This window comes from Panulirus ornatus, chromosome 50 (assembly GCF_036320965.1).
Source record: "Panulirus ornatus isolate Po-2019 chromosome 50, ASM3632096v1, whole genome shotgun sequence".
NCBI lineage: Eukaryota > Metazoa > Arthropoda > Malacostraca > Decapoda > Palinuridae > Panulirus > Panulirus ornatus.
Genome location: NC_092273.1, coordinates 15,705,030 through 15,729,497, shown reverse-complemented (window position 1 = coordinate 15,729,497; position 24,468 = coordinate 15,705,030). Strand labels below are relative to the sequence as shown.

At 38.2% G+C, this 24,468-nt stretch overlaps 1 protein-coding gene across 7 annotated transcripts in view; it reads left to right on the top strand.

Moving 5' to 3' along the window:
* The window catches only part of LOC139764642 (cyclin-dependent kinase inhibitor 3-like), a 1,341,657-nt gene extending 1,318,261 nt beyond the window's left edge, over positions 1-23,396 (top strand). For all 7 annotated transcript variants that reach the window (XM_071691493.1, XM_071691495.1, XM_071691499.1 and 4 more), the window contains 3 exons: positions 7,229-7,451; positions 13,366-13,501; positions 22,073-23,396. In XM_071691493.1, coding sequence (XP_071547594.1) covers positions 7,229-7,451; positions 13,366-13,501; positions 22,073-22,153 — 440 coding nt within the window. In that variant the 3' untranslated portion in view covers positions 22,154-23,396. The remainder of the gene's footprint in view (positions 1-7,228; positions 7,452-13,365; positions 13,502-22,072) is intronic.
* The last annotated feature ends 1,072 nt before the right edge of the window (positions 23,397-24,468 follow it).

The window sequence follows — 24,468 nt, the reverse complement described above, 5'->3', positions numbered from 1 at the left end:
TGAACTCTGATGGCTAATGTAAGTACTTATTACTGTTTCATTTAGTTTACAAAGCTGATTTGTCACTTTGAGACTAAAGTGTCCTTTTACACCTTTACACACAAAATGTTACTAATGCACCTAATCAAAAATAATTCATCTTTAATTGTAAGCAGTTTTCTAGCTACTTCTGTTCATCTCATCCTTGGTCTACCTCTTCTTGTATCATTAGCTCTACTGCTGTGTGTCTTCTTGACTAACATATCATCTACCACATGTTCCTCATGATCATACCATATTTAAAGACTTTCATCAAGCATCTTTTTAATGATTTCATCTTGTTAATCTTGTCTTCATTTTTTTATAATAATAATTCCACCTTCATTATGTAAACAATCAGACTCTACAACTGTTACTTTTTTCTCTTGATTCCATTTGTAAGATATTAGATATCAGTTTTTACTTCTCTTGTTTCTTCCTGTTTTGATTAGTAGAAACTAGGGTTTTACATTTGTTTGATATCAGAGAGCAGACATGATTTTAGGGTCTCTGTATTTAACGTCTTTTCATTCACAAGAGCTTTCTGTGCTCCTTTTAAATTGCCCCATAGAAGACTCTTCAAACTTTTCATCGGCAGTCCTTATGATAATCACTCTCAAATACCTACTTCATATGCAACTTCCAGGTCTTCCCCATTCAAACTGATCTTACACTGTGACAGCCCATGTCTTGAAAAATACTTACATATTTTGATACTCATATGATCTCAGCACCCTCCTACACACATCAGAGCAGCCTACCATTTTATCTGCTTCCTCCTCTAATTCATGTAACAGAACAGCATCATCCACATACAAAAGATTTGTTTCACCATGGCTTGGTAGTACACCACTATTACCTTACCTCTCTCATATCTCGTCTATTGCCTCATCCATTGTTTTTATTTTTTTTGTACTTGTCCATTATTTCCTGCTCTAGTGATTATTATTCAGTTATTATTATTATTATCATTTCATATTTATTATACTTAGTCGCTGTCTCCCGCATTAGCGAGGTAGCGCAAGAAAACAGACAAAAGAATGGCCCAACCCACCCACATACACCATGTATATACATAAACACCCACACACACACATATACATACCTATACATTTCAACGTTTACATACATATACATGCACAGACATATACATATATACACATGGAAATATCCATACTTGCTGCCTTCATCCATTCCTGTCGCAACCCTGCCACACATGAAACGCTGTCTCCTGCGTTAGCGAGGTAGCTCAAGGAAGCTGATGAAAGAATGGCCCAACCCACCCACATACACATGTATATCCATAAACACCCACAAACGCACATATACATACCTATACATTTCAACGCATACATACATAGACGTACACAGATATATACGTATATACACATGTATATATCCATACTTGCTGCCTTCATCCATCCTGTCGCCACCCTGCCACACATGAAATGGCACCCCCTTCTCCCTGCGCGCGCAAGGTAGTGTTAGGAAAAGACAACAAAGGCTACATTCATTCACACTCAGTCTCTAACTGTCATGTGTAATACACCAAAACCACAGCTCCTTTTCCACATCCAGGCCCCACAAAACTTTCCGTGGTTTACCCCCAGACGCTTCTCATTCCCTGGTTCAATCCATTGACAGCACGTTGACCCCAGTATACCACATCGTTTGAATTCACTCCATTCCTTGCACGCCTTTCACCCCCCCCCTGTATGTTCAGGCCCTGACCACTAAAAATCTTTTTCACTCCATCCCTCCATCTCCAATTTGGTCTCCCACTCCTCCTCGCTCCCTCCACCTCTGACACATATATCCCATTTGTCAATCTTTCCTCTCTCGTTCTCTTTATGCGACCAAACCATTTCAATACACCCTCTTATGCTCTCTCAACCACACTCTTTTTATTACCACACATCTCTCTTACCCTTTCTTTACCTATTCGATTAAACCACCTCACACCACATATTGTCCTCAGACATCTCATTTCCAACACATCCACCCACCTCCACACAACCCTGTCTATAGCCCACGCCTTGCAACCATATAACATTGTTGGAACAACTATTCCTTCAAACATACCCCTTTGTGCTCTCTGAGATAACGGTACCGCCTTCCACACATTCTTCAATGCTCCTAGAACCTTTGCCTCCTCCTCCACCCAATGATTCACTTCCTCTTCTATGGTCCCGTCTGCTGCTAAATCCACTCCCAGATATCTAAAACACTTCACTTCCTCCAGTTTTTCTTCATTCAAACTTGCATCCCAATTGACTTGTTCCTCAACCCTACTGAACCTAATAACCGTGCTCTTGTTGACATTTACTCTCAACTTTCTTCTTTCACACACTTTGCCACACTCAGTCACCAACTTCTGCAGTTTCTCACATGAATCAGCCACCCGCGCTGTATCATCAGCGAACAACAACTGACTCAATTCCCAAGCCTTCTCATCCACAAAAGACTGCATACTTGCCCCTCTTTCTAAAACTCTTGCATTCACCTCCCCAACATCCCCATCCATTAACAGATTAAACAACCATGGGGCCATCACGCACCCTTGCCACAAACCGACATTCACTGGGAACCAATCACTTTCCTCTTCCTACTCGTATGCATGCCTTCATCCTTGATAAAAAAAATTTCACTGCTTCTAGCAACTTACCTCCCACACCATATACTCTTAATACCTTCCACAAAGCATCTCTATCAACTCTATCACATGCCTTCTCCAGATCCATAAGTGCTACATACAAATCCATTCGTTTTTCTAAGTATTTCTCTCATACATTCTTGAAAGCAAACACTTGATTCACACATCCTCTACCACTTCTGAAACCACACTGCTCTTATTATTGAATAATCATAGGACCCCTTTCAAAAAATCCAGGGGTTACTTCATTTTCAAGGCCCCATTACACCTAATAGGATAGACCAGATGGACTCTTTTGCATCAAGAAGTTTTTCAGAAACTGGTGATTCAGCCTTGCCAAAGGTGAATCTCACTCACAGTTTAACCTCAGGCAATTAATGCCAGTAATACATTCCCTCATCCAAAAAATTATTAGACAACTATGTTGATTGTAAATGACAGTGATTGAAACCCACTATCATTTCATTAATCTCATTTACTCTTGCACATGTACTGTTTCCAATGTAACTCTTAACAGCATTTTAGACTCTTCTTTGCAAATGTTTTAAATTTGTGATTGCCTAGACTCCATCATATCTTTCCAAAATCCATAAATGCTACAAAAACATTTATCTTTTTCTCAGACTTTGCTGGTGTTAGCCTGCTACAAAACCCTTGTGCACATTTCATCATCCCTTCTTAAATCTACCATGTTCTTTACTTATAATTAGTTCACTGTGCTAACACAGTTAGCCACACTCTTGCCATAGGCCTTGTCAGCTAGGATTTGATCCTTTGGAATTTTTACAAGAATATTTACTTCCTTTACCTAAAACAGGGGTACATTTGCTGCTCATTAGGCACACAACCATTTTTTTCATATACAGTTTCCGAATCATTTGATAGGAGTTTTACCTCCATTCCTCATCACCTTATTGAACATTTTCTTCCTATTCTAGCTTTTCCATAAAGTGCAAGTGTTATTGCTCATCTCACCTCTTGCTTTAAAATTTCCATCTTCCTTTTTCCTCTTCATTTAAATGACCAAAGCTGGAAATGAATCCTTGTTTCCATGACCTGGGTTTACCAGAATATTTGATAAGAATACTCAAGAATACTCTTGTAATTTAATAGGAAATATCAAGAAAATTTGCAGTAAAGGGAAAATCTTGAAAATTATCCATGTTTGTTGGTGTATGACCATTTACATTTGGCGTGCCATGCAAGCTTGACTTATTGCGTACTTGCTGACTTTTGCTGATTCGTACATCTTCATGTCTTCACCACCATCTGGTACACAAAAAACTTTCCCAGTGCTAAGAATGCAACATCCACCAAATCATTATCACTGTAATTAGTGTTCCAAAGACTTGCTAATTAGCTACAAATTGATATGGGTGTATGCCAGTGTTGTACCTTTCCCCATCATGTATGGGTAAATAAGACACTAGGATTCTTTTCCATTGCTAAGTTTAGTTATTTGTGATGTAAGGCATCTCTACCTACCAGTAAAGTATGCCTTTCAATTTGAAGGAAGGTGGGAAAAGGCAACCCTTACAAATGCAGTTAGTGTCCCCACAGGACAAGACACTACACTGTATAGGTAATTATAACTCAGGGATTTTTTTGCTGGTACTAATTACAGTTACTTATGACATAAGGCACTTCTTCATACTGATAAAGCATGCCTCTTACTGTAAATGAAGGTTGGAAGAAGTGTCTGCAAGTACAGCTAGGGTCTCCATACCAGAAAACATGACTAAGGTCCTTTAGGTGTCAATCCAATTGCACAAGTAATTGCATTATTCATACCATCTTATCTTGTTTATAGATGGAAGCATTATTAGAAGTAATTTCTGCTATTTTTCTCAGTGTACCTGTGGTATGATTTCTGGTACTGTACTTTACATGGTTGTGAAATTTCTCATTAGCATAAGTTTATGGAAAATTATGGTCTTAATGTTTGCAAAAGCAAATTATTGAAGCTACATTTTACTTCTTAATTTTATTGTTGGGAGAAGGTATTGTAGAGATATGGTTGCAGATCATTTGATGAATGAAAGAAGAATAAGGAAGAAAAATGTTCTAAAAGTTATTTGGGTGTATCAGAATTACAGTTACTTGACATCAAACTGTATGTCATTGTTTTAACATTAACTCAGTAGGAAGCATAAAATGATTTTTTTTTTTTTTTTTTTTTTAATTCATGAAAGGTGAACACTTGTTTGGGATAAAACTTATTAAAGATGGAGGCTAGAACACTATGGTAATTCTTTTGTTTTTAGATGCTAGATTTTCAGTTTTGAAGGAGGTAAATTGGTAGATGATGGTGGGCTTAGGAAAAGTGGAAATGACATAGATGTGAACGAATTAATGTGAATAAGTGAACTTGCAGAAGTGGCCTATTTTCAGAATTACAAAAAGAGGTTGAGTGAGGAATGGAATTGGGTGAGAGTAAACGAAAGTGGGATAGAAAAAAAAATATTGCTGATAGAGGTGACTGGTGTGAGGAAAGAAAAAGAGCAAATGGGGGACAGTGGGGAAAGCAGATGGAGAAATCATAGCAGGTAAAAAAGGTGTGAAACACAAATGGACTTAGTATTTTGAGGACTTGCTGAATCTTTCAGGAGATATGGAGGTGGATATGTTTTGTTTGGGATGAAGTTTGTGAAGTGAGAGAGCCATGGCAAATGTTACTAATGAAAGAGAGAAGTCAGTGAGAGCCTTTATAAGAGGAAGTGTGGTAATGTATCAGGGTGGAAGGAATTATAGCTTAGCTTTGGAAGAGAAGGGATGACATTGTTGTTGATATGTTAGTAAGGCTGTTCAGCATCAGTGTGTCCTAAGTGAGGAGCTCGAGGATTGGTAGAGTGCATGTATACAGTTCAGTACGATGGTAAGTGGGACAAAAGCGAATGCTTGTTTTACAGAGGAATAATTCTATTGAGTGTACCTGTTCAGATGTCTGGGAAAGTGGTGATTGAGAAGTTGTTGACGTGCTCAGAGCATCTTGCCAGAAAGAGCATTGTGGCTTTTAGAATATCTAAGAAATTCATGGAGAAAGAGAATGGCTGGTATATTGTATTTATGGATTTGGAGAAAACATATGGAGGATGCAACGAACCTATGGAGTGAACGTAAAGTTATTAATCCAATGAGGATTTTTTACTTGGAATGTAACGCATGTGTGAGAGTAGAAAGGAAGGAGAGTGACTCATTCCCAGTGTAGATGGTTCTCCATTAAGGATGTGTGATGTCATCATGGCTGTGTAATTTGTTTGTAGACAGTTTGGTGAGAGAGATAGATATATGGGATTTGGAGAGAGCATTTAGACTACAGTGTGCTGGGTCAGGGATGTCGGAAGTGAATCGGTTGCTGGTTTCAAATAACATAGCTGTGGTGGCAGACTCCAGAAAAAAGCTCCTGAAGCTAGTAACAGAGTTTGGGAGAATGTATAAAAGGTGAGAATAAACGTAAAGAAAAGCATACCGATAAGTTACAGTAGGAGACTTTGAGTGTAAGGTTAATTGAGGACCTCAAGAAGTAGACTGGTTTAGGTCTCTGGGAATGGACATGGTAGTGGATGAAACAAGTCATAGAATGAAAGGGTCCCAGATGTATTAAGGAGTAAGTGGAAGGAGAGGTCACTGTCTAAAGGATAGAAATGGATGTTTTTGAAGGTATAGAAGTCCCAGCAGTGTTGTATAGATGTGAGTCTTGGGTCTTGAGTACAAAATTAAGGAAGAGGGTGGATATGTTAGAAATAAAGTGCTTAAGGATGATATGTACCATGGGATGTATTGACTGTTTAAGGAATGATATTGTCAAAGAGAGACGTGGAAGTAAGTCTGTCTGATCAAAAGAGCCAGCCAGATTTTGTTGTAATGGTTCAGGCATATGTAGAGCGAGTGAAGAAAAACTGACTGAGAGGATTTGTGTCAGAAGTGAGGAAGCAAGAGGATGGGGGAGACTGAGAAGAAAATAGATTGATGGAGTGAAGAAGAATTTGGAGTATTGGGTATAAGTGCTGTCTGGTTGATAGGACTATCTGAGATGCATTTAAATGACTCATGCATATGGAGAGAATGAGTGAAGAAAGACTAAAGAACAGGATTTGTGTCTGAAGTGGAGGAAGCAAGAGGGAGAGGAAGACTGAGGAGTTAGAAGGATGGCGTGAAGAAAGCTTTAGGGTCTTGGGACAGGCCTTTCAGGAGGGTGAGAGGCATGCATTGGATAGAATGAATTGGATCATTTTGGTATATTCGCTTAGTGACATGCTGTCAGTGGGCTGAACCTGTATATATGAAATGATCAAAGTGAACAATAGAGCAGTCTTTGCGGTTAGACTGTAGATGATAAGTTTTAATTTCATACATTATATACACGGCAGCTAGAGAATGAATATGTGCAAATGATGCCGTCATTGATTTATTCCTGATGGTATCTCATTGAAATGGGAATGGCAGTTAGGGATAAAAACTATTCTGCTAAGTCTTGTATAGTTTTTCACCACCTTTTCAGTTTTAGGCAAATGTCATCATCCTTATAGTACTTACAGCATATGCAATTTATTGCAGATAAGATAGAAGATCTAGGAATCTCAGATATAGTGATACTTGTTACAAAGGGGGAATTACGAAAGTACCGAGTACCTAATTTGATGAACGAGTATGAAATGCGAGGGCTATGTCTTCACCACTATCCATATCCTGATGGCACAGCTCCTTCAATTGAAGATGTCATGGCAATCATTGATACAGTTCGACAAACAATAGAGGAAAACCGGAAGATTCTTATTCAGTAAGTGTATATCATTGTTACAGAGCAGCTACAGTAAACTTCATTTATGAATAACTGATGGAGAAGGAAAGTTTGTTGAAATGCTGAAATCTTTATTGATAGATTTACTTGCTGTCTGAGGACTGAAAAGATTAGCTAAACACGGGACAAAGCTTGTAACTCTTTTAGTTGTATTATTGGGATAGATTCTTCATTTCAGCTTGTAGAAGAAATTGTTGATAGCAAGATACATATAACATTTACCTAAGGGTGTTGTTTTTTATCATCTTGCTAGTGGTATGAACTTTGCAGGTTGCAGTGCAAAACTGTAATCATGATTACTGTGACTGTTTCAGTATTCAAATGTACATGTAGCATAGTAGAGAAACACCATCAGATTGTTTCAAAATCCATCTCTAACCCTATTTAAAAATGAAATTTGGCCAACTAGTTGTAGTGATTTTCATTCTACAATTGTGTCTAAACAGATGCCTTTAGGGATGGTTATGATAAACATACAGCAGTAAAATGAATGTGAATCTAGTTTAGCTCCTTACCACACACCTGATCCACAACTGACAGAATACTTTACCTCTTCTTCTTTCCCTAAAACAGTGCCTCCTTTTTTTACCCATTTTAACAAGTGGGATGCTCCCTTTTTAATGACTAAACATCCTCAGCTCCTCAAAATATCATGAAACACATTTTAAGAAGTCATATCCAGTCGTAGCAATTAGACCTAACATGGAACCCTGAATTTTTATTTTCATGCTTAATTGTTCTTCCTGCCATAGCCAGGTGACATTAGCTGCCTCATATGTACTGAAACCAGAGCTCACATCCATGGTCAAGCCCCACGGAGTCTTCCATGGTTTACCTTAACCTCTTCACATGCCCTGGTTCAGTCCATATGCCACGTCAGTCCAGTTCATTTGATCCCATCCACTCCTCTTGTGTCCTTGTATGTTTATACCCCATTACCCAAAAGCTCCTTTTACTCCATCCTCCATCTTCTCAGTCACCTTCTGCCCCTTGCTCTTCCCACTTCTGACATGTAGTTTATTCCACATGTCCAAACCATTTAGGCACACCTTAGTCAGCTCTCTCTTTCAGACTGCACATACCAACATACCTTGCTCTTTTATTATCATTCCCTACACACAGTCACCTGCCTCATGCTACTGATTATCTTAAGGCATCTCATTTCTACCACATCCACTCTCTTCCTTCCTTTTGCAGTCAAGGCTTAAGGCACATCCATATATCATCACTGAGACTATTGTCCCCTCAGAAAGACATTGACTGTCTCCTCATACATGCACTTTAAAGTGCCCAGGACCTTAGTTCCCTCTCCCATTCTATGCTGCCCTTTCCACTCCCAGGTACCTAAAGCAGTCCACTGCTTGCAGGTCTTCCCCTTTCCAATTCACATTCAAACCATCCTTTCTCACCTGTGCTACACCCAATTACCTTAATTTTGTTCCCATTAACTCTCAACATCCTCCTTTTATAGTCTCCTTAACTCATACACTAGCTTCTGGAGTATCACTTTGGAGTCTGCCAACAGAGCTATGTTATCTGCAAACAGCAAGTGATTCACATCCCAGGCCCCTCCATTTTCAGCACACTGTAGGCTTATCCCTCACTCCAGACCTTCACATATATCTCCATCACCACCCTGTCTGTGAACAGATTAAACAGCCTTGGTAATACCACACACCTCAGATGGAGACCCATTTTCACCTAGAACCATCCTGCCCTTTCACATTTTACTCTTGCACACACCTTACTCTTCTCCATTTAGTAGCTCTCTTTCCACTCTGTTTTTTTGCAGCACCTTCGAGAGGGTATCTCTGTCATCCCAGTTATACCTCTTTTCCAGGTCCATAAATGTCATGTACAAATCCCTCAGTTTCTCCCAGTGTTTCTTTTGTGTCCCTCATTAGGAGCATAGTATAGGAGACAAAGTATCCTCTGGCAAATGTTAGTATTGCTGATAAAATGGGAACCTAATTTAGGCTGGGTTGTGTGGGTGTGTGTATACACACATGGGAGTAAAGACACAGTACATATATACATGGGTAAGGGACAGTGTAACACAAATTTAAAACTTTCTCCTGGTAACACACTCAAATGATCATAAGATTTGATTCGTAGAATTAAATAGTATGTGGTTCATAAATGTTATTTGCTCAATTACTGATATTTCTTTCATAAACAAAAAAGTGTATTTGATATTTTTTAATGTTATAGGTTTTTACCCAGCTAATGAATTTAGTCAGTTCCAAAATAAAATCGCATCTTATGCATAAGCTGGCTCTGTTTCCTTTATCATCATCTTTACTAGGAAGTTTCTTAAAATCATGGATTACCGAACAAGTTTGAACTTACAAATCTTTTGGAAAAATGCTGAAATCTCAATATTTGATTTTTGATTATTACACTGGGGATGGGCACCAGAAGGTTGAGCAAGCCTTATGCTACAGGAGCCATGTAGAGTAATTAATGCAACCTCCCACTGTAGGTGAGTTTTGGTGGAATGCTTGTGGAGACATAGCCTACAGTTGCTGTGGGTATTATCTAATGGTGCAGGTATGTGCCATTAGAGCAAAACAAGCTTTAATGATGTGGGGCATTGCAGGGTGACTGAGCAAGCCTTGTTATGGATGAGCAATGTAGGGAGCTGCAGAGCAGTGTTGATGGAGCTGAACAAGCAAATCCTGGTGGAAAGTTGGGATGTGTAAGAATCAGGGTTCCCTGGATGGAAAACCATGCCAGAACCAATTCATAGCGCAAGGAATAGAGTGAATTGGAACGATGTGGTATACTAGAAAATAGAAACTTTTGCAAGTAAAGTTGTCATCTGTGCCTTGAATTATATTTTTCTCCAACATTTATTTTTTCTTTATTTGCTTTGTCGCTGTCTCCCGCGTTTGCGAGGTAGCGCAAGGAAACAGACGAAAGAAATGGCCCAACCCACCCCCATACACATGTATATACATACACATCCCCACACGCAAATATACATACCCATACATCTCAATGTACACATATATATACACACACAGACATATACCTATATACACATGCACACAATTCACACTGTCTGCCTTTATTCATTCCCATTGCCGCCCCGCCACACTTGAAATAACATCCCCCTCCCCCTCATGTGTGCGAGGTAGCGCTAGGAAAAGACAACAAAGGCCCCATTCGTTCACACTCAGTCTCTAGCTGTCATGCAATAGTACCCAAAACCACAGCTCCCTTTCCACATCCAGGCCCCACACAACTTTCCATGGTTTACCCCAGACGCTTCACATACCCTGATTCAATCCATTGACAGCACGTTGACCCTGGTATACCACATCAATCCAATTCACTCTATTCCTTGCCCGCCTTTCACCCTCCTGCATGTTCAGGCCGCGATCACTCAAAATCTTTTTCACTCCATCTTTCCACCTCCAATTTGGTCTCCCACTTCTCCTCGTTCCCTCCACCTCCAACACATATATCCTCTTGGTCAATCTTTCCTCACTCTCTCTCCATGTGACCAAACCATTTCAAAACACCCTCTTCTGCTCTCTTAACCACGCTCTTCTTATTTCCACACATCTCTCTTACCCTTACTTTACTTACTCAATCAAACCACCTCACACCACATATTGTCCTCAAACATCTCATATCCAGCACATCCACCCTCCTGCGCACTATTCTATCCATAGCCCACACCTCACAACCATACAACATTGTTGGAACCACTATTCCTTCAAACATACCCATTTTTGCTTTCGGAGATAATGTTCTTGACTTCCACACATTCTTCAAGGCTCCCAAGATTTTCGCTCCCTCCCCCACCCTATGATTCACTTCCGCTTCCATGGTTCCATCCGCTGCCAGATCCACTCCCAGATATCTAAAACGCTTTACTTCCTCCAGTTTCTCTCCATTCAAACTTACCTCCCAATTGACTTGACCCTCAACCCTACTGTACCTAATAATCTTGCTCTTATTCACATTTACTCTTAACTTTCTTCTTCCACACACTTTACCAAACTCAGTCACCAGCTTCTGCAGTTTCTCACATGTATCAGCCACCAGCTCTGTATCATCAGCGAACAACAACTGACTCACTTCCCAAGCTCTCTCATCCCCAACTGACTGCATACTTGCCCCTCTTTCCAAAACTCTTGCATTCACCTCCCTGACAACCCCATCCATAAACAAATTAAACAACCATGGAGACATCACACACCCCTGCCGCAAACCTACATTCACTGAGAACCAATCACTTTCCTTTCTTCCTACACGTACACATGCCTTACATCCTCGATAAAAACTTTTCATTGCTTCTAACAACTTGCCTCCCACACCATATATTCTTAGTACCTTCCACAGAGCATCTCTATCAACTCTATCATATGCCTTCTCCAGATCCATAAATGCTACATACAAATCCATTTGCTTTTCTAAGTATTTCTCACATACATTCTTCAAAGCAAACACCTGATCCACACATCCTCTACCACTTCTGAAACCACACTGCTCTTCCCCAATCTGATGCTCTGTACATGCCTTCACCCTCACATTCAATACCCTCCCATATAATTTACCAGGAATACTCAACAAACTTATACCTCTGTAATTTGAGCACTCACTCTTATCCCCTTTGCCTTTGTACAATGGCACTATGCACGCACTCCGCCAATCCTCAGGAACCTCACCATGAATCATACATACATTAAATAACTTTACCAACCAGTCAACAATACAGTCACCCCCTTTTTTAATAAATTCCACTGCAATACCATCCAAACCTGCTGCCTTGCCGGCTTTCATCTTCCGCAAAGCTTTTACTACCTCTTCTCTGTTTACCAAATCATTTTCCCTAACCCTCTCACTTTGCACACCACCTCGACCAAAACACCCTATATCTGCCTTTTTATCATTAAACACATTCAACAAACCTTCAAAATACTCACTCCATCTCCTTCTCACATCACCACTACTTGTTATCACCTCCCCATTAGCCCCCTTCACTGAAGTTCCCATTTGCTCCCTTGTCTTACACACTTTATTTACCTCCTTCTAGAACATCTTTTTATTCTCCCTAAAATTTAATGATACTCTCTCACCCCAACTCTCATTTGCCCTCTTTTTCACCTCTTGCACCTTTCTCTTGACCTCCTGTCTCTTTCTTTTATACATCTCCCACTCATTTGCATTTTTTCCCCGCACAAAATCGTCCAAATGCCTCTCTCTTCTCTTTCACTAATAATCTTACTTCTTCATCCCACCACTCACTACCCTTTCTAATCAACCCACCTCCCACGCTTCTCATGCCACAAGCATCTTTTGCGCAATCCATCACTGCTTCCCTAAATACATCCCATTCCTCCCCCACTCCCCTTACCTCCTTTGTTTTCTCCAACATATAGATGCATATTGAAAATACTTGCTTCTGGAAAATTTTCAATATATCTTGATTTAGCTGACTTATAAGTGATTGGTTTATACATATGATTCTTCTGACCTTTGATTTATTGTGTATTTTCAACAGAATTTTTAAATGTGATTTATTTGCTGCTTATCAAAAGTCGAATTAATTTTGCAGGAACATAATTATTTACGTGCATTTTCATTGCTTATCATTGCTCTGTACATATATAAAACCTTTAATTCAGATGATATTCACTATCTTGAATAGCGATGTGAAATATGTAGCAGTTGTTTTCAATGCAAGACAGCATGCCATCATTAGTATCTTAATATTTTAAGTAGGAACAAAAATTTCAGTGCATTGCATATAGTCAGGGAGATTATCTGATTACCATATTTATTGCATATTGCTGATACTCTACTTTGATTCTAGAGTATAAATTGATCTTTAGAATTTAATACAGCATTTCATTATGGTATTTTTTTTATACTATTTCAGTTGTATGGGTGGACTTGGGAGAGCCTGTGTTATAGGTTCTTGTCTGCTGCAGTACTTTGAAAACTCTCTCACTCCAGACCAGACAATCTTCCTCCTAAGAGACCTAAGAGGAGCATGTGCAATTCAGACTGTCAAGGTCAGCATGATGTATTCTTTAATTCCCATTATATTTTGCTGAAGGTGACCTTTATGTAAACGTTTTTAATTATACTTGTTCACCATTTCCGTCATTAATAAGGTAATGCCTGGAACAGATGTAGATATTGCCCCATTTTCTCACATACATTCTCTGGTTGTCAAAGATAATGCACTGAAACTGCAGCTCCTCACTCCACAACCAGGCACCACAGACCTTTTCATGGTTTCGCTTGGCGACTTCATATGCCCTGGTTCAGTCCATTGATAACACTTCATCCCCTGTATACCTCTTCACTACAATTTCATCTGTCGCTTGCGTGCTTCATATCCTCTTGCATGTTCAGGCCCTGAGCACTGAGAACCTTTTCTACCCTGTCCCTCGAATTCAGTCTCCCACTTCTTGTTTCCTCCAATTCTGACATTTACATCCTCTTCGTCAATATTTCCTCACTCATTTTTTCTGTGTATCTGTCTATATCTGTGATGCCTATTCTCTTTAGAAATTCCCATCATGGGAGTGGCCACAGCAAAAGAGTCTACACTTTTTTTCCTTACATGCCTCCCTCATGTACACCATTCCATACATTCTTCCACTCATTTTCACCATATATCCAAACCATTGCAGCAAACTCTTCAGGTCTCTCAACCAAACTCTTCTTATAACCACACCTCTCTCTTACCTTATCATTTTGTTAATGGATCAGCACTCCTCATACCACATATTGTCATCAAACATTTCCATTCAGACACTTCTTTTCTAAAACATTCACCCTTTTCTTTACATTCAGATCTACAGCCTATGCCTTGCACATATACAAAACAATTTGGATTGCTTTATTTTCAGACATACCTATCTTCTTCCTAGATGTGACCATTGTTTCCACGCATTCCTCATTGCTCTTAGGACCTTTGCCCCCACACCCAACGTATATCTCCCTTCATCTCCCAGGTATCTAAAATGTTTCCCTTCCTCCAAATTACTCCATTCAAACTTACACCCCCGCCAACATATCTTTCTCCACTGCTGAAGGTAATAACCTTGTTTTTATTTATTTTTTACTCTCAGTACTCTCCTCTCACTCAGCCTCCCAAACTCAGACTCTAGCTTCAGCATTATCTGTCTTGAATGTACCACCAGTGCTGTGTTATTAGCAAGCAGGTGACTCATCTCCCAGTACCCTCCAACAGACTGCATAGCTGACTCTCTTTCCAAGACCCTTGCTTTCACCTCCTTCACCAACCTATCCATAACAGATTAGACAACCCTGCTGCAGACCCCTGTAGACTCACCTTCACTTGGGATCACTTACTCACTCTAACTGCTTGCATACGTCCCTTAGTCTCTTGATGAAAACTCCTCAATGTTTGTAATTATTTCCTCCCACTGTACATTCTTGATACCGTCCACAAAACATCTCTGCCAATCTTATCATGTGCTTTCTCTAGAACCTTAAATGCCACATACAAATCATGCTTTCTTCAGATCCTTAAGTGCCACAGGCAAATCCTTCTGTTTCTCCCATACATTCAAAGCAGACACTTGATCCACACATCCTCTATCTTTCCTCACACCACATTATTTCTTCCCATTTTGATGCTGTCTACATGCCACCCCCCTCTCAGTCACCACTTTCTTATAAAACTTACTGGGTTTACCTATCAAACTTAACCTATGTAACTGAACATTCATCCATGTACCCCTTGCCTTTATACAGTGGCACTAAACAGGCCATGTATATGGGGATAGGAGGTTTTATTGAGTTCCTTTTCCCACATAAACTATCATAATCACAGTATACACTCAGATCAAGTATTGAATTGAGTAGTTACATAACACATCTGTTTTTATCAGATTTGATATTAATCCAATACTGTGGTCTCGTAGCTCCATTCCTTATCATGTTGCTCACAGTTCTGGGAAGCTGGGGAATTTTTCATCATTTCAACATGAGGAAATATCAGGGAATTTTTCTGGCAGTGAAATTTGAAATTTTGTGAGAGGTCAGAAAATGATTAGGCAATTTTGAATTTTTTATTAAAATATGAATGGATAAGAACCGTACACGCAATGGCCAAGGTTTTCTTTATATTTATTGTATAAACTCAGAATGTTCGCAAAGGAAAGTAACCCTTCTGCAAGTGATAATGTCTTTTTGTTTTTTCTCAGATATATTTTGACTAATGTGAAAATAGTAATGGTGTGAGTGAAGTACAGTGTCCACAGAAAGCCATGTTTACCCCCATAGATGCATGGCTAAGGTTCTTTGTGGGTAAAAGCATATGATGCTCTCAGGGTGAAAGCATCATACATGTGATAGCTGAAACTAGTGTTTCTAATGGTGTGAGCACCAGCAACCTGCCTCAGTGTGTTTCAGGCAGTCTTGAGGAATGACATCCTTTCTTACTCTTCCAGGCTGTCACTTCATTTTGGGAACTTCTTTTCTTGGTGCTGTATTTCTTCCACATTGCTTCAAGATGGTTGGCTCTTGCCTATTTAAGGAGGAGAAAGCCCAAATTCTCACCTGGAAACAAGAAAATGTAGGTATACATGAGATTTCTAGGTGGATGCCCAGATCACACGAACATGTGATTTACTTCCTGCAACACCTTATCAGTGCCTTGCCTGATTCAGATCAAGACCCTATGGGCTCTAAACATGGACCTAGAATACTTCAGGAACCTTGTCAGTTCCATTTCCAGACATCTGCAGATGGTAATCAAGGCCAAAGGAGAGATGACAGAGTAATAGAATGTAAGTGTGACATCATCTTTGAAAATGCATGGGGAGCCAGACAAGGTTTCTTCCAGACATTGTACACAGTTTAATCAAGTATGGTTAAAGGATGAAGAACTATAGACTGGTAGGAAAAGAACCAAAAGCAAGATTCATAGCTCATTGCATTTTGTGTAGAGTAAATGTTGAGCTGGCAAGTATGGGGAAGAGATCCCTTTCTAGTCATTCCCAAGGAAAAAACAACAAATGAAATTATCGTGAACTGCCAGCTGAAATAAAGAAATCCATATGTACTTACAGTTATGTCAAGCTAGGACCGTCTGATGAGCACAGTGGTATGGAACTGAATGCTAATGATTTGGTTGTTTCAACCTCACCCCTAGAATTTTAGAGACATCAGGCACACAGCCACTTAGAAATTTTGTCTCAAATGAACATGTACTAACTTTGAAAATTTTGTTTGTTAATAAAATGTTAATTTTCATGTTCATCAAGTTCTACAACTGATGAGCTCTTTCAGCATATGTTTCTTAATAGGAGAATAGCAGATCAGTTTACTCACAACCAGTTTTCCTACCTTCAGGGCTGCCACAGGTTTTGAAAAAAGATTTTTTTTTTTAAGGTTAGGCAAAAAGTCAGGAAATTTTGATCTGGGTCACAGACAAAGCTATTGTGAAGAGAAGTAAGCAAAAATTATCCTTGGAAAAAAAGTATTGATCTAGAAAGAAAGATTGCAAAGAAAAATCAAAGATCAACAAGGCAAGACTTTTTGCTGACATTAACAGCCCATCACAGACAGAAAGTAAGCTACATGAGTTGATTCAGATTCAGGCCCTCTCAGCATGTCTAGCTTTTTGGCAGAGAGGGTTGAAAATAGCTTTTATACAACAGTATCCTTAAGTTGGCCAAAAATACTAATTTTCATTGGACTGGAGAGCTCTACGAATACTGGGAAATCAAATTGAAGTAATACCTTGAAAATAACACATGATGGTCAAGATTTTCATTTTTATAGATTATGTGAGAAAAAATGCCTAGTTTAGGAGGGTAACTTGAAGTTTATTCCTTTGATCACTTTGGAAAACAGCCCCCTTTTAGTCTCAAATCTAGATAAGTATCAGAAAAGTACTGTAATATCTGTTTCATTGCCAATTGTAATTTGTATTTTCAGAACTGTGTTAATGGTAAAAGATGGGCAAGTGCACAGTGTTTACTTATGAATGGGTTAGGGACACTGAGTTTCCTCACTGGGTTGCAAAATAAACTACTGATATTCACAAAGCTTGTTGTAGCCTTTACAGAGAGAATAGTAAACTTGGAAAAGTAGGCAAAAAGGCCCTTACATCTCATGCATGTAGAAGTAAACACAAGATTAAAGGAAAACATTGGTTGAGAAGGCAAATGACGAGGTCAACCACTTAACATTCATTAGCTTAGTACAACTGACGACAAGCTGCATATTGGTTTCAGTTTTACCATCAAAAAATACAATTAACAGCTCTCATGGACAGGATGAAGTCAGTACTTATGCCACAAAGGAAGAACACTGTGGAACTGTTAGTTTTGCTTCTGTCACTGCAAGCAAGAGCACTCAGATAGATATCAGGGGCAACAGAGGCCCAGAATGATTTTTCTTCTTTCATGTTAAAGATGTTGTTTTGGAAGCATCCTAAACAACTTACTTAGAACTTTCAAAACAGAAGTGGAACATTGATAACCTCTGTAGATTCCTTTATTGATTCTTGAAGACTCTGTCAAGACAATTTGCAACAGACTATTTCCATCAAAACTCTGTTCAGTATGATGGCTGGATGGTGCTTCTGCTGCAGAAATAACCTTAACAGTATAGTCAGACATAGTCTTGTATATCATGGAGATAGTAAAAGGACCAAAATTCTGACTACCCAATTCCCAATTCTTAATCACCATTTAAGCCAATACACAACTGTGAAGCTTCAGTTCTTGTAACCCATACAAACATGTTCCTTCTTTATCTGTGGATGTTTTAGTGGACAGTCCAGTGGCAGTGTTTGTGGCAGAGGATTTGCACAACATCCTCCAGAATGCATTGTCTCAAAGACCATACACAGCCACGTCAGAGATGATGCATCCTTAGTATCTAAGCTGACTAAATTAGATGTTGAGGAAAAACAGTACTTATTTAACCCAAAGAAGGTTGACATGGGATTGGAGTGAAGGCCAATTAAAGAAGAGCCATAATGTCCACCATCATATAATAACTGAAACAATGGGATTCTTTCCCCATGCTGATTTTAGTTATAAGGCATTTCTACATATGGGTAAAGAGTGCCATTCAGTTTAAATGATGGTGGGAAAATGCAACTTATAGAAGCATAGCTAGGGTCCCATAGTTTGTCACACAAGGACTTTTTCCTAGTGGTAATTACAATTCCTTATGATAAAAGCCACCTCTTCATACTAAAAAAAGTGCATCTTCAAATTCCAATGAGGGTGGAAGAGGTAATCCACACACATGTGGTTAGGGTTTTCTTATATGATGTACTGTTAGAGCTAGAATCATTTAGGGGTTAAGATGATTAAATAAACAGGGGGAAAAGACAGCTATAGAAATGGTTAAAGGCCTTTTTTGTCTTTGATATCTTCATTTACTCAGGAAAAATTCAAGTTGGTCAGAAAAAAAGTTGGGGAATTTTAAAGAATGATCATTATGGCACCCCAGATTTAAAAAGGAGTTGCTCGGGGAAGTCCAGGAACAATGTTAAGTTTCTTTTGCTGAAACATAGGATAGAGTGGTGCAAGATGAACTGATTGCCTTACAGTTGTGCCTCTGGGACAAAGAAAAGAAGCTCTAGAGAAGTGCTTTGATTCAGGCTTTCTTAAGACATACTAGATCAAATGATCTCTTGACAAAATTCAAGTTTAGACTAACATTATCACCGAAAATGAACTATGTTTATGCATGAAGCCACCAACAGCTGGAAGTATTTCAGTTATTGGGAAAAAAGTGTCAATCTTAATTTGGGTTTTGAAAGAGCTGCTCATTGTGGTTTGCAAGCAGTACATGGGGAATGTAAGTATGTTGAAACTAAGACAGGATAGAAGCAAGATAGTGTGTTATGTTCACTCTTTATATGTTTTAGTGGAACTCCATATTGAAAGCAGGATTACTTCCTTGCAAGTAAAGGAGAGCTTTGTTCCTTTTAAAATTTTGTGGGAGTCAGTGGCTTGAAGACATAACTTATGTAGAAAGGGCCAGTGAAATATAACACAGTCTTCATATTGGCCCAATAAAGTGTTTCTCTCACCAACAAGGTATGCTTTTTATTCCTTGTTGGTTTCCAAACTGAATTTCTCACTTAGAAAAATGGTAAAGCCTTTCTTGGAGATGTTTCAAACCATATGCCAGTGATGCGTTTTCAGGCCCCGGAACTTGAAACACTTATGCAAGTAATGATGTTTGTAATTGTCAATAGATCTATAATTGATCTGCAAAGAGTGTAGATTACCTGGTCAAAACAAATATACAGAATAGGGATAGTCTTGTTTCCCACAGTAAAGTAGAGGTAGGATTTGATGTAAAGCAGGGAATTAGAATGGCATAAAAGATAAATGGGTAGTCAGTTACTTTATCTTTTTGTAGCATTTGTGTGTGAAAAAATTTAAAAGATATCTGTTGTAATGTCCTCTCATGGGATCACTTTCTACCTTAGCTCCAAGATTGATGCTTAAAAACCCTGACCAAGCTATTCAAGAGTTTCAAGCCATTTTAGGTACACTTCTGCAGTTTGAGTAATTACTAGCAGGAAAATGTGACTGTATAATGTAAAAGAGTTTAAATTTTTTATTCAGGAACTGCAAAACTCTCACATCTGGGAATTTAAATCCTTTGATTTATATTGCAATATGGTTGGTAAAAATGCTTTCAACAATTCCTGGGGAATTATTGGAATGATTATACTCTCCTGTTGGTAGTTATCAGCTGAAAGTGGATTTTCAACAAACAAGGATATTCCAGTAAATATGATGAAGAGTCTCATAACTGTCAACAGGATGCTGTTTGAGGAAATCAGGGATGATGAATGATTTGAGATACATAACTGTATGTATGCATGCAGAAGGGTTAGGATGAGGCATCAGTCATGTCAAGATGATAAAAAGAATGATGCCATTGAAAGGAGGAAAAGAAAGCAAAAATTGAAAGAAGGACTACGTTGCCTAACATCTAAGGAGAGGGAATTCCAATCAACCTTGGAAGGGGTGTGAAAAGAATCCGATGGTCTCTGTGTACAGTCTGATAAGAAAATTGAAATGGTTCTTGTTGTAATGTCAGACATACTCAAGTGCAAAGATTGACAAAAACACAAGGAAATTAAGTTTGCAGATGAGAAAAGTAAATCTCTTGAGAAGCATCTGAAAGAGATGGAAATGCATCTAAGTATATACAGTACTGTATGAAGTTGATCTGTGTTAGGTAAAAGTACTTAGATTATCAGCTGGATATAATTTGGGTGTGCTACTGAAACATGTTTGTATAGGAATGGGCACATTATATACATTACACGCATCTTGTCATGTTGTGATAAATAAGGATTTTATATACACTAAGTAGGTGTACTCTCACCTGTTTAGCCCAGTATCATCAGTTCTAGGCCTCTCAGAGAATTATATATATATTTTTTTTTTTTTTTTTTTTTTTTTTTTTTTTTTTAAACTATTCGCCATTTCCCGCGTTAGCGAGGTAGCGTTAAGAACAGAGGACTGGGCCTTTTTTGGAATATCCTCACCTGGCCCCCTCTGTTCCTTCTTTTGGAAAATTAAAAAAAAAAAAAAAACAAGAGGGGAGGATTTCCAGCCCCCCGCTCCCTCCCCTTTTAGTCGCCTTCTACGACACGCAGGGAATACGTGGGAAGTATTCTTAATCCCCTATCCCCAGGGATATTATATTTATATCTTTTATTTTGTTTTTGATATAGGTAGGGAGATTTGCCCATAAGAACACCTCATTTCAGCATGATTTAGTATTTATTTTTTGTGAAGAACTAAGTTATTTGTACATTATGAAAAAAGAATTCCCAAAAGATTTTAATCTTGTGATTGCTCATGGTGTACATTCTTCATAACATTTATTTCAGTATATGCTTTCTGATTTCCAAATTAGTTCATGTATATCGTATTTGAAGGAAATGATTATAGATACAATTGATAACTGTAGTGTTGATCTTTCCATGTAATTTTATCGTGAATTATTATAAGAAATGCAATAACTGAAGTTTCCAGTAGTTTTTTCTAAAGGAGCAAAAGTAGAAAGAGACTGGTTGTAAGGGGAGAAGTGGAGGCCTACTTTGTAACTTTCCTTTGTTTAATACTTTCACACATCCAAGAAATGCATACTTAGAGTTTGAAGTGTTTCATATGCAAATGTATCTCAGAAAATGTTTTATGGGCTCTGAAAATTGCTTATTTAGGGAGTCATTGAAAGTTTATATCCTTTCCATTTTGGTCAGGGGAAGTTAGGGATTATTGAATTGCATCTTACTAATTGAAAAATCTTATTTCACCTTGTAACAGTCTTCTTGTTACACATTACCACAAAACATATGACAGTCTTCCCCTATTCATTCTGGCAAGTTAGTTATGGGATTATTTTCTTCACCTGTAGTTTTGGAACGTAATTCTGCTGCTGTTATTCAGTAGATGGTCAGATGTTCATTGTTGGTAGAATATGTGCTATTTTGAAATCATTTAAACTGATAGCATGTAGTGAAACAGAAAGGTAAATGTTAGCAAACTGTATGATGTGAAAGTTTGTTTATGAAACTCTCTGAATACATTTTAGTTTCACATTCATTTCAGCAATACAACTTCATTCAAGATTTTAGAAGCTTATGTGAAGCATGGATGGATGAGGACATAGAAAGGTCAGTGTCCCGATGACAGTCTACCTGGAAATGAAAGATTTCACTTTATCCACAAGTAAATGAATGATAAAAAGCATCTGTAGAGTAAAGGGTTTTTTACGTTAGGTCGCAAAGAAAACTGTGAGATTTATGAAATGGCATGTGAAGTGTGGGGATAAATCTTGTTTTTGTGTGTTGGCACTATATGTGATTGTTGACACTAGAAAGAATAGATCTCTCATGGTGTCATAATTCAGTCCCTGAAATTTCTCTCGTGTACAACAAACAATGTAAATCAAAATGAAATTCTCTTGCATCCTCTAAATGTAATTTCATGCTTGATACTTTACATCAGGTATATGGCATGGCTTTATTTTTACGGTGTGTGAAACTAGTCAGTGAGCTAAGGAAAAGTTGAACATTTCCTTTTATGAGTACTCTTTTTGATACAAGTCACTGTTATATGCATAATTGGGGTTTATTATATTTGAGAGTGCATGGCACAATAAACATTGAATGAGCTACTATTTAGCTTTAATACAGAAAAACAATAACAAAGTATTCCTTATCATCAGGTTGTTCATGTGTGGCTAGAATATGCCTTCTTCATTTTTATTGTAGGTCATTTGACTCTGGTCATGCTATATTTGAGTCGTTCACAGCATCAGCAAGCTGGATACAAAGAACTGTACCAAAGATATCATTAAACCTGTTAAATTGCTTCTCAGAGGACCTGTATGCAACTGAATAACCTCATACTAGTATTGCCAATTCATGGCCAGACTTTTACAAAGTCATTTGTTCTTATAAGGACTGTTACCTCAGTGCTGCATGTTGTATGTATATAAGATATATTGCTATATAAACTATGGTTCTGTTGCACATGAGTTATTTCGGTATCTGAAAGTGTTCAGGAAATGTTCAGCATCATAGAGTAATAAGGATATGATTTCATGAAATAATTGGTAAATTTTTCTGGGTACAAACATCTGTTTTTATAAATGAAATACATATTATATATGTCATACATGATGGAAGGTTAATTTGATGTAGTAAAAGTTTATGATTTCTTAATATGTTTGAAACTGATTTTTATTAAATAGTCTTTTCATGCATTCAAAGCATTATACTGCATGTAGAATGTTTACCCATAATTTTTGGTTTAACATCAATGAATTTTAGTGATATTCATTAAGAGTTTACCTGTAATGTATTGGGTTTCCATTGAGTGAATTTTGAGAATGACTCATTGCTGTACATAATAGAATTTGTAAATTATTTCAAGTTTTTCTTTATCAAATAGAAACATGGTAAAAGCAAAAGAAGACTTCCATGAAATGCAACTGGGAGTATGAGTTACTCAGAGTATTTAAAAAGTAAATCTTAAGGTAAGGAGTGTATGTTGTATACATTTATATTCATTATTTATTTTGTGTCAAAGGGAAAAAGAAGAATATTTTCTCTTGAGTTGTAGGTATGTATAAGTATTTCTAAGGATTGTTGAATGTGTTAGATGACAGACTGACAAATATGGTGTGTTCAGGAGTACCACTCCACTACACACCACTCCCATCCATAAAGGACTACTCAGAGTTCTGGGCATGCCACAACCACTTGGACAGAAAGACCCAAAGCAATCTCCCAGACCATCACACAGTACACAACCTCACTCTGCACAAACTATCCAGCTTTTCCAAAAAGCCACAACCATAAACTAAACATCTTACAGTTCACCACCAATGACATCAAAATCAAACACAAAGAAATTCTTAACTTATTCCAAGAACAACATACATATAACCCTAATCCAATAAAGCAGTAACTTTTCTTCAAACATACACCCCAAAGATATGACAGAGAGCAAGTAGGAAGATTCATAACACTTGTTCACCACATCAGCCCATTTACTGATACAATTCAGTGCTCAAAATAAATCTCAAACAGTGACAACACTCTTGAAATACATAGAAATAAAATTACCCAGCATTTAGTATGACATATTCAACATCTACATACCTCCCATTCACCACATGCCCTCTCATTTACACTGCCCATCTGTAAATCCTGACCAACACCCAACACCCATTGTGTGACTTCCCAGGGTAAACTACTCATAAACTAGCTGCATCCTTTCAGCATCCTCATCCAATGCAACCAGCCAACCAGACTTTCAACCCTCAGTCTCCAGCAGCCAACCTCACCAGATATTACTATTTTCATGCTAGCACTGCACACAAGGATCACTTGGAGCACACTATATGAACTATCCTCAAGACCACTTACCCATTCTGATAGCAATCCACCTGGCCTGCCCAACTCATGCTCCTACTGAAATGACACATAAACTGCAGA